This window comes from Tiliqua scincoides, chromosome 2 (assembly GCF_035046505.1).
Source record: "Tiliqua scincoides isolate rTilSci1 chromosome 2, rTilSci1.hap2, whole genome shotgun sequence".
NCBI lineage: Eukaryota > Metazoa > Chordata > Lepidosauria > Squamata > Scincidae > Tiliqua > Tiliqua scincoides.
The window spans coordinates 127,208,566-127,223,417 of NC_089822.1; the positions used below are offsets into that span (position 1 = coordinate 127,208,566).

Below are 14,852 nucleotides of genomic sequence, written 5' to 3' on the forward strand. Positions count from 1 at the left end.
TGTGAAGGCATTTGGGAACATGTTACACATCTGTATTTTTAACAGGCTACTATGTATATGCTTTTAACAATGATACTTACTTCTGGGTAAGTGTGGGTAGGATTGCAGCCTGGGATTGTGAAAATTTTTCCTGCTTGATGATGTCACTTCCAGCCATGACATCACTTCTGGTGGGTCCCAACAGATTCTCACTCTAAAAAGTGGGTCCCGGTGTTAAATGTTTGAGAACCACTGTAAGTAGGGTTGACTTCTGAGTCTGTGCTGTCAGTCATGCTGCTGCTGTCCCAACTCCACTGGCTGCTCATTCCTTTGCAGGCGCAATTTTAGATGCTGGCCAGTCAAGTCCCATGCGGCTTAGGGCCAGGATGCTTGAAGACTCATCTCAACTGTATGAGTTGCCCCTCCCCTTCGCTTAGCTGGAGAGGCCCTCCAGCTTTGTGGTGGCTTGGCTGGTGGTAATGCAAGGGGAGGGGGGGCGTTCTTCGTGGTAGCGGCGCCACATGAAGGAAGCTACCTTCCTTTTGGGATGTGCTCCCGCCTGTGTGGGGTCTTGGCAGCCTTTGAAAAGGGTCTGCTTGCGGAGATGTGGGTTGACTTTCCTTTTGGAGACGGTTCTCTCTCCCCCCCCCCCATTTCCGTAGCCACAAGTTTGTTTCCAGCAGGATCTAGCTTTGCTGTGACGGTGTTGCTGCTTTAAAGTTGCCTGGGGGAGGAGAAGGAAGACAGCGGGGCTTTGCTGATTGGACAGGAAGCTTCCACTTTCGTTTGCTGGAGATTTCCCGCCCTGCCTGCTGCTGGAAGGGCCTGGGCTGCGGAGGGGCGGCTTTGTTGCGGGGAGCCCCCCATCCAAGGCGCCTTCTGCCTGGTTTCCTCCGCCGTGAGGATGGATCCAGCCGAGAGACTGCTGAAAATGCTCCAGGACCTCCCCGACGATCAGTTACGCATCTTCTGTTTCCACCTGGGCAACCTCTCCGGCCAGCCCAGCAGCATCCCGCGTGGAAAGCTGAGCGGTGCCTCCCCGGTGCAGGTGGCCGAGCTGCTCGCCCAGCATTACCCCGGCGAAGAGCTGGACGTCGCCGCCGATGTCCTGCGCAAGATCCCCAGGTTGGATCTTGTGGAGAGGTGCCGCCTTCCTGGAGGGACGAGGAGGACCGGAGGGGAGCCGCCTGGGATGAACGCCACGTCAGCAGCCACCCCATGTGAGCAGAGCCCCAAAGGCAGGCAGTCTGGGGGAGGGGGCTGGTGCAGGCGGAGGGAAAATATTTATACCCGGCGTGTAATTAGTCTGTGGAACTCCTTGCCACAGGAAGTGGTGGTGGCATCTCCCCTAGATGCCTTTGAGAGAGGATTGGACAAATTTCTGGAGGAAAAGTTCACCATGGTTCACAAGTCCTGGTAGGTATGTGCAAGCTCCCGGTTTTAGAGGCAGGCTACCTCAAATCCCCAGTTGCAGGGGAGGGTACCAGGACTTAGTTGCAGTGTGCTCCGTGAAGCATTTGGTGGGCTACTATGAGGACTAGATGGGCCTTTGGCCTAATCCAGCAGGGCTCTTCTTATGTTCTTATGAGAGGTTTTCAGTGGCCGAGATCTTCAGGTATGTGCAGTGTGGTGAGGGCAGCAGGTGAGGCAGAACCACCTCTCCCCCCCCCAGAGTCCTCCATTAAGCGCCAAGCTGTGAGGCTGCACTCCTATACACCCTTACCTAGGAGTAAGCCTCACTGACTATCATGGGACTTACTTCTGAGTAGACATGCATAAGAACATAAGAACAGCCCCACTGGATCAGGCCATAGGCCCATCTAGTCCAGCTTCCTGTATCTCACAGCGGCCCACTAAATGCCCCAGGGAGCACACCAGATAACAAGAGACCTCATCCTGGTGCCCTCCCTTGCATCTGGCATTCTGACATAACCCATTTCTAAAATCAGGAGGTTGCACATACACATCATGGCTTGTACCCCATAATGGATTTTTCCTCCAGAAACTTGTCCAATCCCCTTTTAAAGCCGTCTAGGCTAGATTCCAGCATCACATCCTGTGGCAAGGAGTTCCACAGACCGACCACAAGCTGAGTAAAGAAGTATTTTCTTTTGTCTGTCCTAACCCGCACAACACTCAATTTTAGTGGATGTCCCCTGGTTCTGGTATTATGTGAGAGTGTAAAGAGCATCTCCCTATCCACTCTGTCCATCCCCTGCATAACTTTGTATGTCTCAATCATGTCCCCCCTCAGGTGTCTCTTTTCTAGGCTGAAGAGGCCCAAACGCCGTAGCCTTTCCTCATAAGGAAGGTGCCCCAGCCCCGTAATCATCTTAGTCGCTCTCTTTTGCACCTTTTCCATTGGGCTTTTCCATAGGATTGGGCTCTGAGTGCGCAAAAGCTCCGGCCGCTGTTCAGAGTTCCTGACATGTCATGTATACACAGTCATTATGCCTCGGCACCATCATGGCACTTTCCAGGCTCATCCAAGGAAAAGGTCCTCTGCCCCAAGGACCTTCTAACAAGCCACAGGAGGGGAGGTGAAGGGGGAGAAGGCGCATGGGCCAGCTGGGGAAACAAAGAATGAGACTGAGCTTCACTGAGGGCTGAAGGGCTTCTCGGAAGACGTGGGTTCTGAGGAAGGGCTTGCACAAATACGCAGAGGAACAGAGAAGTGGGGCCATGTGGGTGTCCAAACATGAGTACAGTATAACTCAGGGGTATGTTCAATGTAGCTGCCTTTCACCACTGACTAATCCTAGAAGTGCCCTACCCATGTGGGATTAGTAGGTGAGATCCTGAAGCACTCAAAGGTACATGCACCTTGCCAAGTAACTGTAGCCCACTTGTTCCCTGTTGGTTAGCTTTCCCCTTAATTCTCTTTCCAGAGAGAAGCATTTGGAAAAGGACCCAAAGGGATTGGGGGGCAGCCGTTTCCACCTGAAGCAGGAATGGACAGCTCTTAGTTTCTTACAAAGCAGTGCAAAGCAAGGCATCCCTATGACCCCCCCCCCTTGTTCTCTTGCTAATAGCAAGAGATAGAGACTTTGCTCATCCACAAACTACATTTACTCACTTGCAAATATTTTAAGAATGCACAAACTGAGGCTTCTGGGGCCAGAATTGTCATCAAGAGAAAAATACATTTTTGGGTTCCTAGGCCACAATCCAAAAAAAAAAAAAAAAAAGTCCTGACATTTCACCCCAACTACTTGTGGCTTTCTTATGATCTTCCATACCTCAAAACATAGTATCACCCTCTACTGCCTCATAGGTAAAAGACTAAAGCAAGTATCCCAGCTAAAAGCTCAAACAAGCCCTAAGCCTCAGTAAGCACAGCTTAATCCTATCTGAATAAAAGTGGGGGGGAAACTGAGTTAATTTATAGTCAGGCATCTTCAATCAGCCAATTGCTAGTCACTCCCAGCCCCAATTATCTCATCACCACATTCATAATTTGGCTGTTCCTTTCCAGCTTAAGGAAAAGTCCCTATTCCTTCAATTTTAAGGATGTGTCATCATGACCATTGGGAGGAGCAATTGTGCTACACAGGCAGAGAGCCTTGACCTACACTGGCCCCTTGATGGTTGAAACAAGGCTGACAGAGACCAGTATGATTTGTGCAGTCTACCTAACCATCTTCAGCTTTTTTTCAAATCTCAGCAGTCCTTTCCAGATAGCAATATACAGCTTTCCATATGATATGGCAGCCATCATTAAACTGGGGCAGCTGACCCTTGAGTTTTCTAGAGAAACTCTGGCAGCCTTTCAGATAAATCTTATGAAACTTAGAGCCCGATCCTCTACAGCTTTCCAGCACTGATGCAACCATACCAACTGTGTGCACTGAGTTCTGTGGTTGGGGGACAGTCATGGAGGTCTCCTCAAGACAAGGGAACATTTATTCCCTTACCTTGGGGCTGCATTGCGACTGCATCAGCACCAGAATGTTGGATAGGATTGGGCCCTTACTTGTCCATAAAAAAGTTTTATAAGTCTGTCTGCTCTTGCATACCTATGGTAAATAGGTAAGAGCATGCAGACTTGCAAAATGTTTTTTGTGCTCTAGTCAGTTTCATAGATTTATGAACTTTTGGCCTCAACATTTATTTTACTTTATTGCATATTTGCCATTACTTTATGTAATACCCAAAGCTCTCTTTGTTACCATGTGTGTAAAGCTTCCCTGCCTGGATGTGATTCTTGTTCCCAGTGATGAGGCAGGTAGCTTTGGACACCTGGAGCCACATCTCACCATGGATGCAAGAAATATCTACTTCAGTTAATATTTTGTGCATCTCAACATCATCTACCTTCTTTCTTATTTTACAGGGCAACCTAGGCAGGTCTCAGACCAGAAACTGATGATCCTGGCCAAAAATATGGGCAAGAATTGGAAGCAGATTGGGATAGAGTTCCTCGGGGCAAAAATGTCACGCCTGGAGCAGATCGAAGAGGAGAATCAGAACCAGGCTGTCATGAGAGCTTTCTGTATGCTTGTGGATTGGCGAAACCGAGAGAGAGAGAGGGCCACTGCTGCTCAGCTGTATGTCATCCTCAATCAGAAAGGGGTACCTCTTGACAAAGAGGCATATGCTTTCCTGGTAGAGAATGCCTGAAAGGGTTTTTGAAGGAGGGAAGGCATCCCAACCACCATAACAAGATATGGACTTCTCCAGTACTCAGGAAGTCTTTGTACTTAGCTCTGCAGATACGAACACTGTCCTTGACTGCTAATTGGCTATTCAGTTACAGGACATTTTATAGAATCCCAGAGTTGATTTTTAGCTGTCTGTTTTTAGCTTATGAAGCCCTATAAAGTGCCATTGTGATGGTTTTTATTTCTGCTTGTTAAAGCTGCTTTTACATTCCCAGCTACATTTGCATAGGAGTAAAATACTCAAAGGGCCCAATTCTATTCAACTTTCCAGTGCCGATGTAGCCATGCACATTGAGCGTGTGTTGCATCCTGCAGTGGGAGGGGGCTGTCACAGAGTCCTCTTCAAGTTAAGGGAACTTTTGTTCTCTTACAGCTGAACTTTTTAGCCTTTTTCCCTGCATATATCACTTTTCCAAGTAGTACTTTTTGCAGGTACCATTTTTGTGAGTATGACCGCTACTACCAGAGATGGCAGCTAAGCACAGGCATGAGGGAATTGCCCAGAGTTGGAGCTTTGCACTGCATACTCCTCCCCCAAACTATGCTCAGTTGAAGAGCCAGGCAGCTGCACAGCCACGTCTTGCGTGCTGGTGCACCACAGCCCAGCCATATCTGCTTGCAGTGAGTTGGGGCAGACTGTTGCAAACTTAGGGGTGCTTGAGGTGCTCAGAGTTCTTGGTTCTTGAACCCTAAAGCCCTCAAGGCCCCCTGTTCAGTAGTACTGCCACCACCCTGTACGTGCCAGTGCCTCAGTCCAGGGACCCTCTAGGCTTAACTCTATCCCTTGCAGGCACTGAGCTCTTTCTCCAATTAAAGCTTCAGTCCTCAAGTTACTAGACCTCAATGAGTACTTGGTAGCTTGCTGAACGGCTAGGCAGGATTTTGAACCTTTGTCCCCAACAAACAATGAAACAACTTAGTAAAAGAGATTTTAGTTTATTAAATACATAAGGTTACATAAGGCAGCAAATGCTAGAGGCATAAACATCTAGGAAACATCAGCAATAAAATAATAAAGCTAGCTGGCTATCTCTATTAATCTCTATCTCTCACCTGGGTCAGCTTCTTGTAGATCTTTTAGCTCCAGGCTACCTGTGAGGCCAGATGCCCATGTTGGACAATGGAGCTCACAGCGTGTAGGATGTTGCACTCAAAACCAAGAAGGGGATGGACCTACCCTTTTGGGCCTCATTATTATACTTCTTATGCTAATAGTATCGTTGGCAACCTTCAGTCTCGAAAGACTATGGTATAAGCCTACAGCACCTGGTATTCCCAGGTGGTCTCCCATCCAAGTACTAACCAGGCCTGACCCTGCTTAGCTTCCAAGATCAGACAAGATCGGGCATGTGCAGGGTAACAGTTGCTGGTTACCCTGGTTGCTGGGCATGAGCGTTGTAGGAAAGCTGTTTGCCCGAGTTGCACTAAAGAGGCTCCAGGTACTTGCAGAAAGCGTCTCCAGAATCGCAGTGCGGATTCCGAGCCAACAGGTCCACCACCGATATGGTATTCTCCCTTAGACAGCTGCAGGAGAAATGAAGGGAACAACGACAGCCACTCTTTATAGCCTTCATAGATCTCACGAAGGCTTTTGACCTGGTCAGCAGGGACGGCCTCTTCAAGATTCTCCCCAAGATCGGATGTCCACCCAGGCTGCTCAGCATCATCAGGTCTTTCCATAAGGACATGAAGGGCACTGTTGTCTTTGATGGCTCCACATCAGACCCCTTTGACATCCGGAGTGAAGCAGGGCTGTGTTCTCACGCTGACCTTGTTTGGGATTTTCTTCGCTGTTCTGCTGAAGCATGCCTTTGGAACTGCAATAGAAGGCATCTATCTCCAGACCAGATTAGACGGAAAGCTCTTCAACCTCTCCAGACTGAGAGCAAAGTCCAGCTGAAATGTCTGCGTGACTTCCTCTTTGCCGAAGATGCAGCTGTCACTACTCACTCCGCCAAAGATCTCCAGCAGCTCATGATTTGTTTTAGCAAGGCCTGCCAAGATTTTGGACTGACAATCAGCCTTAAGGAAACACAGGTCATGGTTCAGGATGTGGACTCACCTCCCTGCATTACAATCTCTGTGCATGAACTGGAGGTTGTCCATGACTTTGTGTACCTTGGCTCAATGATCTCCAACTCTCTTTCTCTCAATACTGAGATAAACAGACCCATCAGTAAAGCAGCTACCACATTTTCCAGACTCACAAAGAGATTCTGGTTGGCAACCTTCAATCTCGAAAGACTATGGTATAAGCCTACAGCACCCGGAATTCCCAGGCGGTCTCCCATCCAAGTACTAACCAGTCCTGACCTTGCTTAGCTTCCGAGATCAGAGAGTCTGGTCCAACAAGAAGCTGATGGAACATTACAAGATCCAGGTCTACAGAGCTTGTGTCCTGAATACACTTCTGTACTGCAGCGAGTCATGGACTCTTTGCTCACAACAGGAGAGGAAATTGAACACTTTCCACATGCGCTGCCTCTGACGCATCCTCAGCATCACCTGGCAGGACAAAGTTCCAAACAACACAGTCCTGGAATGAGCTGGAATCCCTAGCATGTATGAACTGCTGAAACAGAGACGCCTGCGTTGGCTCGGTCATGTCGTGAGAATGGATGATGCCAAAGGATCCCAAAGGATCTCCTCTATGGAGATCCCAAAGGATCTTCTCTATGGAGAACTCGTGCAGGGAAAGCGTCCTACAGGTAGACCACAGCTGCAATACAAGGACATCTGCAAGAGGGATCTGAAGGCCTTAGGAATGGACCTCAACAGGTGGGAAACCCTGGCCTCTGAGCAGCCCACTTGGAGGCAGGCTGTGCAGCATGGCCTCTTCCAGTTTGAAGAGACACTTGGCCAACAGACTGAGGCAAAGAAGGAAGGCCCATAGCCAGGGAGACAGACCAGGGACAGACTGCACTTTCTCCCAGTGTGGAAGAGATCGTCACTCCCGAATTGGCCTTTTCAGCCACACTAGACGCTGTGCCAGAACCACTTTTCAGAGCGCTATACCATAGCCTTTTGAGACTGAAGGTTGCCAACTATGCTATTAGTACTGAGGTGACTTCATACTTATTTAGACTGTCCAATCAGAAACTTTTGAGGACAGAAGCTTCTCGAAGTGGGTCTGGTTGCTAGTCCTCCTAGTTCTTACCCCTCCCAACTGGAGATCCACAGCTGCATTTCATCAGCTTGATAAGGCACCTTTCTGTCTGCAAAGATGCTACATTCCAATGGGTTGTAATTCTTGTTGTCTGTCCTTTCTGGCCAGCAGAGGAGAGACAACAATCTTTGTGTTTGTTTACTCACATTTTTGCAGCTAGGTACTGCTAGCAACTTCTTGTTACTGACTTAGTTTGGTTCAGGCTCCACATGCTAACCACGGCCTAACATGTACATATTCATGACACAGACACATGTCATTGCCGTGGCAGTGGGGCCAAGTACCACCTGCCTTGCTGTGAAGTACCACCACTTACTGTGAAGTAACCACTAGTTGAAAAACACTGTTCAACAGCCTTAACACCCCTCCTCTCCCAAGTTCTTAGGGACATTTGAATTCTGCAAAATTAACTCAAGCTGTGGAGAAGAACTACTTTAAAGTATGGGGCCACCCTGTGACTTGGCCAGTAGTCTGGGATTCCACTGCTAATTGTAATAGTTTGAGTGCCAACCAAGCTGGGTCCAAATCACTCTCTTGCCTTCCATTTTTAAATCTCTTATCTAAAATTTCACTACCAAAATTATTCACCCAGATCATGTCACATTCCTTTTCAGAACCCATCAGTGACTTCCAATTATTCAGTAAAGTGCAGACTCCTTTGTCTTGATCTTTTTAAGAGGTTCTATTGCCTAGTCCCACCCTCCTTTTTCTTATTATGTCCCCAGTCTGCTTTTCCTTAGCTTTGCCAACCAAAACTGATCCCTTTAATAACTGCCTCCCACCTTGTTCCCCCCCCCCCCCGGTGTATCAACTGCAATCCCAGAACATGTACATGGTGCACCTCCCTTCCTTGGAATCTCACCTCAAAAATTATCTTTTCCATATGGCCTTGGCTTATCCCCTTAATCATTATTCCTACCTTTAACTCAGTTTTAAGTATGTGTAATGGTCACAATCATCCTTCCCTACCCATGGTTCACTGTCCCTCGCCCTCCATGGGTTTTCTCCATAGTGTGTTTTAGATTGCAGTCTTCTTGGGAACTTGGGTCTATTAGTCTATATAACTCTGTAAGGTGTTTTGTACATTAATGATACATTAGTGCATAAATAAAAAATGCAAAAGAGGATACAGTAGTCGTTATACAATAAAAATTTGTACATATTTTTATTTTGCTTTTTCATATACAATATTCTTTCATTTCTAAACACTGACAAGTAATGGGAGAAAAAGAGATTTTTTTTCCTAAAGGAGGAAAAAAGTTCATCTAAGCAGGCCAGCTTAGAGCTCTGTTCTACAGAATGGCTGGCAGGTTAATGGATGTAATCTCGCCCTCTCTTTGCCCTAGCTCCTTGAAGCAGACACCATTCCTCTTTCTGGTGCTACTTTATCATGCACTCTTTAATAGCAGGGACCACCTAGGCCAGAGAAAGCAGAAAAGTCATCTCAGAACTGGTTAAATGAGACTGAATTTTGTATAGTTAAAAGGGGTTTTTTGATAGAGTAAATCCTCGTTATTTGCTGACTCTGATCCCGCAGATTTGCTTACTGCTTCTATAAAAGTGTAACCCATCTTGCTACACACAATCTCTTTGTGGCCATGCGCCTCATGCCTCAAATCCCTGTGGTTAACAAGGATTGACTGCACAATGTTTGATTTGGATTTCATTCTACATTTTTTTTAAAAAGCATCAAATAAGGCATGCATAGGATCAGGCTCTGAGCCGGTGATGGTAACACTGGGAAATGGCATCTTCATGAGTCCTGGTAGCAAGCAAATCCAACCCAAGGTGGTTTGAAATGCCAGCTTCAATCTGTGCGTGCTCTTTTATCTCTTACGATTTAGAGATTATTTGGCTTCATGTGTGGGGAGATTATAAACATATTGCATTTTATTCATCATGCAATATCTTACACCCACAATACAAAAACTTTTCAGGGTTTCGGGAAAATGCCTTGGAAGTGTTTGAACTTTAGAATCCTATGTTCAGTTCTGGGCTCCACAGTTTAAGAAGGAGAGGAAAGTTACTCAGCTGGCGAGAGAGCTGGAGACCATGTCCTTTGAGGGAGATCTGAGTGAGAGGGGTTATAATTACTGTATCTAAAATTATCCAAGGGATGTTGTGTTGTGGAAGATGGAGTGGATTTGTCCTCAGTTTCTCTGGAGGGAGGGTCCTAGACAAATGCAATTAAATTGCAACAAGGGAGATTCTGATTAAATGTTAGGAAGAACTTCCTGATGGTAAGAACTGTACAGTCTGCCATGGAAGGTGGTAGTTTCTTCATCATTGGAAGTGGAGGCTTGATAGCCCTCTGTCAGGGATGCTGTATTTGTGGGCTGCCTGCATTGACAGGAGGTTGGACTCAATGATCTTGTAGGCTCTTTCCAGCTCTATGATTCTACGACTGGTATGAGAACTGTTTGACAATCTCTCAGATAATTGTATTTGCATTGCCTTGCTGGACTCCATGGTTACACTTGGAGTGGAATCCATTGTTATTTCTTAGTATTTGGCAGAGATGTCACTAGGTGTGGACAATGGCTGTTAACGCCTCCATTTTTTTCCTCCCAAAGTTCCAGATCTTTGACAAGGAAGTCACAATGAATGTGAGAAAGCGTTTGCTGGTGATCTTCTGTGAGCTGCCTGATGGCCAGTTCTGCACTTTCATTTTTTATTAGGACTTACTTACCAGCCAGACAGTCCAAACCTCAGCTGTGTAGCTGGGCAATGGTACCCTACTCAAGTGGTCAAACTTCTCATACAGCATTATCCTGGGAGAGAAGTTTGCACTGAGGTCTATGCTACAAAAGATTCCCAGAGTGGATCTTTTGAATATGTTCCACCACTGAGGGTGAAGTGAGATGACTGGAGGGTGGACCACTAGATGGAGCCTTAGAAGACACAGCAGTAGGTGAGGAAAGAGAGTGTCTGCTCTTAAATTTCATTCTGAAATGTTACCAAACTTTCTTTATAACCCTAAAGGGCTTGGGACCAATGTATCTGAAGGATTATCTGCCCTCATTTGAATCTGTCAATATTTGAAATCCTCTCTGAAAGGATCTCCTCTCATAGGAACTCTTTCCCCAGATAAGGGTGCCTGGCCTTTGCACTGTTACCTTTCCAGTGTTGGGCAATGTCCATCCTGTGTTCTGAGTTGTTTATGGTATCATTTAGCGTGAAATAAAATATCATTTTATTCTCTCTGTTGAATAGTTCTAATCAACTGCAGTTTTTAGTACTCTGTTGTAGTTTGTTTCTCTTGCTGTTTAATGATCATTGCGTTTTATTAAATCAGCCATGTTGATACTGTGCAGATAAGGAGGGATATAAATCCATAACTATACGTAAGCAGTGAGTGCCCATATTCTTCCTCTGCACAAAAATAACTATGTTAAGGAGGATGGGTTAATGCTCATATACTAGTCCCAGGTTTGTACATGCCTTTTGTCTTTTCATATAGTCTTCCATTATAAAAATTGACTGGAGATAAAAATAGAAGGAAACTCAGTTTCAATTAAGTCTTTAAAAAAAAAAAAAAAAGACAGAAAGCAAGGTTGATCCAAGTAGGACAGTGACTGGGGCTCTTTGCTCTCAATTTGCTACACACCTAGGGGTCCAATTCTGTCCAACTTTCATGTTGGCACAGCTGCATCAGGCTGGAAAGTTGGATAGAATTGGGCTCACTCTCTTTTTTCCTTCTCTTGTGTGCAGTCAAATTAATGACCCACTTAGTGCACTTGTCATTCCCCCCCCCCCCCCGTGTGTGGTATATATGCATTTATTTTCAGTCTACTTTAAACTGTGTTACTGCAAGCTTGAGATTGGTCTCAGACCTTTTATTCCAGACAGAGTTCCCTAACCTGCACTCCAGCTCCTTGAACAGCTGAAAGGCCTGAATTCGGCTCCCTTTGAGCAGCTGTGGTGCCTGTTTCTTGGGTGGAAGAGACTAGCTGTCCCACTGCAGCGAGTGATTTCATGGCCTAGCAAGGGCCTCACTCATTTCCTGTAGCCCACAGAAACCCTTTCCTTTCACTCCTTTCCTTTTCCTTCCAGGTACTAAGTTTTCTAGCCCCAGTTCCTCCTCTTCCACTTAATTTCCCTACATTCTTTTGGCCCTCCATACTTGCGCCATTATAAGCCCCTTTCCCTTTTAAGGATTTCCTCCTCCTTCTCTTCCCCTTCCTTCTGTACCTAGCGACTTATGTTTAGGACCAGCTATACAAATGGTGAAGAAACACTGAGGGTGCAATCCTAACCCCTTATGTCAGTGCTTTCCAGCACTGGCATAGTGGTGCCAATGGGACATGTGCTGCATCCTGCAGTTGGATGTCACTCACGGAGGCCTCCCCTAAATAAGGGAATGTTTGTTCCCTTCCCTCAGAGCTGCATTGCCCTTAGGTCAGTGCTGGAAAGCACATGCAGAGGGAGGCGAATGTGAATGGTGTAACAAATGTTTATAGTGGAAATAATTTAACAATAATAGGGAAAGGATATCAAAATAAAGCCATTCAGGGCACAATCCTAACCCCTTATGTCAGTGCTTTCCAGCTCACAAAAAGGGACTTGTAAACAGAGAAATTTTGAATTTGTTTACTTCAAGCAGTGGACACATCACAATATTACATCACAAACCGTTTTTGAAATTTCCCTATTCCCTAAGACTAAAGTCATACAGCGCAATCCTAACTTGTGCTGGAACAGGCAGGTCAGTGGGCTTGTGTTGTATCCAGCACAAGTTTCAGGCAACCAGAGGCTCACCCCAAGGCAAGGGGAAACTTTTCCCCTTACCCTGGGGAGAGCCACAGAAGCCCCAATGGGGCTACTTTGATCTGTGCCCCCTCTAGAGGTAGCGCAAATCTGAGCAGCCCGGGGTTGGCCCAGGCTGCCCAGGAATGGGGTTAGGATACGTCATAGCAGCTGGATCCTGACCATGCCTCCTACTCCCCACTCGCCCCTGGAATTGCCCATCGCCCAACCTTCCCCCACCCTGAAACACCTCCTCCCTGCTTCTGCCACGCCCTCCTCACATCCCTGACACTCCTGTGCTGGCTGAATTCAGTGGATGCAACACACCTGTTCCCTGGTACCCGCATCAGTGTAGGGAGGCTGGCGCATATCTGTGCACTGGCCTAACGCAACTTAGGTCAGCACGAAAGTGCTTTATGGCACTTTCACAATGGTGATAGGTCAGTGCAAGGGACTTGTGCTGGCCTATCCGCTCCTCAGGACTGCACTCTTAGTTGGGTTCAAGGACTTGATGGCTCTTTGGATCCTGACTACAGACTGAAGCATCCTGAGATATTTTGCTTTTGTAATATTAAAAAAAACAGCACCTTTTACAAATATTTTAATTTTTTAATATAAAAAAATCAAGTTTCTAGCCCATGTGTTATGGTTACAAAGGAAAATTTGAGTGTGCCTGAAATGGCCTGGCAAACTTGAAAACAGAGAGGGAGTAGGTAGGATTTTCAGAAGCCAGTACCTGGGGCTCCAGTATCCCTCTTCTTGACAATCAGTGGCAGACCAAACTGGTAAAATAAGCAAATCTAGACAAACACACATAATTTACATACATTATGCAGGTTGCAGAATTACACATTTATTGGTGCAGAGTTTGGGTTGCTGTGACAGAAAGTTTTGTTTTTGAAGCATAATACACAGCCATGACGAGACTCCTAAACTAAAAGTGTGAGCATATGCTATGCAAATTTCAGAGAAGGGGATCAAAAAGTAAGGGATAAGCATCACCTTCTTGCTCTGTGGGGGACATCTGGTTGGCTGTTGCTGAAAACTGGTACTAGAGCAGGGGTGTCCAAACTTTTTGGCTAAAGGGCCACATCATCTCTCTGACACTGTGTCAGGGACCAGGAAAAAAAGAAATAATTTACATTTCAAATTTGAATAAATTTACATAAATTTAAATAAATGATGGAACTTATATCAAGGTCTTGCAATAGCTCAAGGCCTATAAAAGGGCTTGCATGAAGCAAGGCTGGCCTTTCCTTCACTGCTGCTGCATCACAGATGTGAAACAGCAAGCAGTGGAGGGAGCCCTCATCCCACAGCTCACGTGAGAGGTCAAGCAGTCACCCTCACACTGAGAGCAGTCGCATCGGGCCAGTACGGGCTTCCGCAAGTCTCAGCAGGGCCAGAGGCTCATTGCCGACAGGGGGCTCCCCAAGGGAGAGTCCCTGAGGGCTGCAATTGGCCTCCGGGCCAGGGTTTAGCCACCCCTGTACTAGAGCATAGAGGGATCATTGACATGACACAGCATGGCAGTGGTGGACAAAGGTCGTTTGCACCCAGGGCCCATAAATTTTTGGCACCCTCCCCACGAAAAAATTATTTTCAGTAATAGTCCTGATATGAAATGAATAATAATAACGGCCAGAGAAGAAGCTCAGACAGTGAGCATTTTCTTTTATTGAACTTATACATGGTTCATATATGTAGTGAACATTAGAGATCATAACCCAAAACAGGGAAGGAATGCCCATCAAGGTAATATGAAGTGGGCTTGTGGTGTATCATGCATACAAAAGCAGTTTGGTTGTAATATAGAAGAAAGGCAAAACATATGTACATTGATGAAGAATACATTTAGTTTTCTGGAATGCTTGCAAAAGCTATGTATTCCCAGTGGTAATCTCAGAGTAATCCACATTGTGTTACATAAGGCAGTTGAGTTTTCCTTTTCTGGAAATAGTTTTTAGCTAACTTTTTAGCTAAAATAGTTGATAGAGATATTTGAATGAGGTTTGTGTCATTGCATTCTGCATGAAATTACGGGGGAGGGGGAAATTACTTTGTCACCCCCTGCAACTTGGCACCAAGGGCCTATGGCCCCCATTTGTACAGCACTGCAGCATGGAAATTCATCTTCTGATTTTTTACTCTTTCAGAAACATTGACTGCCTGTTTCTCATCTTTGCATCCTACACAAGGCCAGATATTTTATAACAAACTAGAAACTAAGGTCTAAAGGAAATATTTGCAAATTTGGCTTTTCACAAACTGAATGGAGGAAGTTCCAAAGCAACTGAGGA

The 14,852-nt window shown here is 46.1% G+C and overlaps 1 protein-coding gene and 1 pseudogene across 1 annotated transcript; one reads left to right on the forward strand and one right to left on the reverse strand.

The window, feature by feature from the left end:
- Positions 1 to 787: 787 nt before the first annotated feature.
- Positions 788 to 8,958, forward strand: LOC136642129 (uncharacterized). The gene is made up of 2 exons (XM_066618369.1): positions 788 to 1,199; positions 4,313 to 8,958. The coding sequence occupies exons 1-2, from the start codon at positions 884 to 886 to the stop codon at positions 4,597 to 4,599; spliced, it is 603 nt and encodes a 200-aa protein (XP_066474466.1). The 5' UTR covers positions 788 to 883; the 3' UTR covers positions 4,600 to 8,958.
- On the reverse strand, positions 5,895 to 6,011 carry LOC136643491 (5S ribosomal RNA; annotated as a pseudogene).
- Positions 8,959 to 14,852: the final 5,894 nt, after the last annotated feature.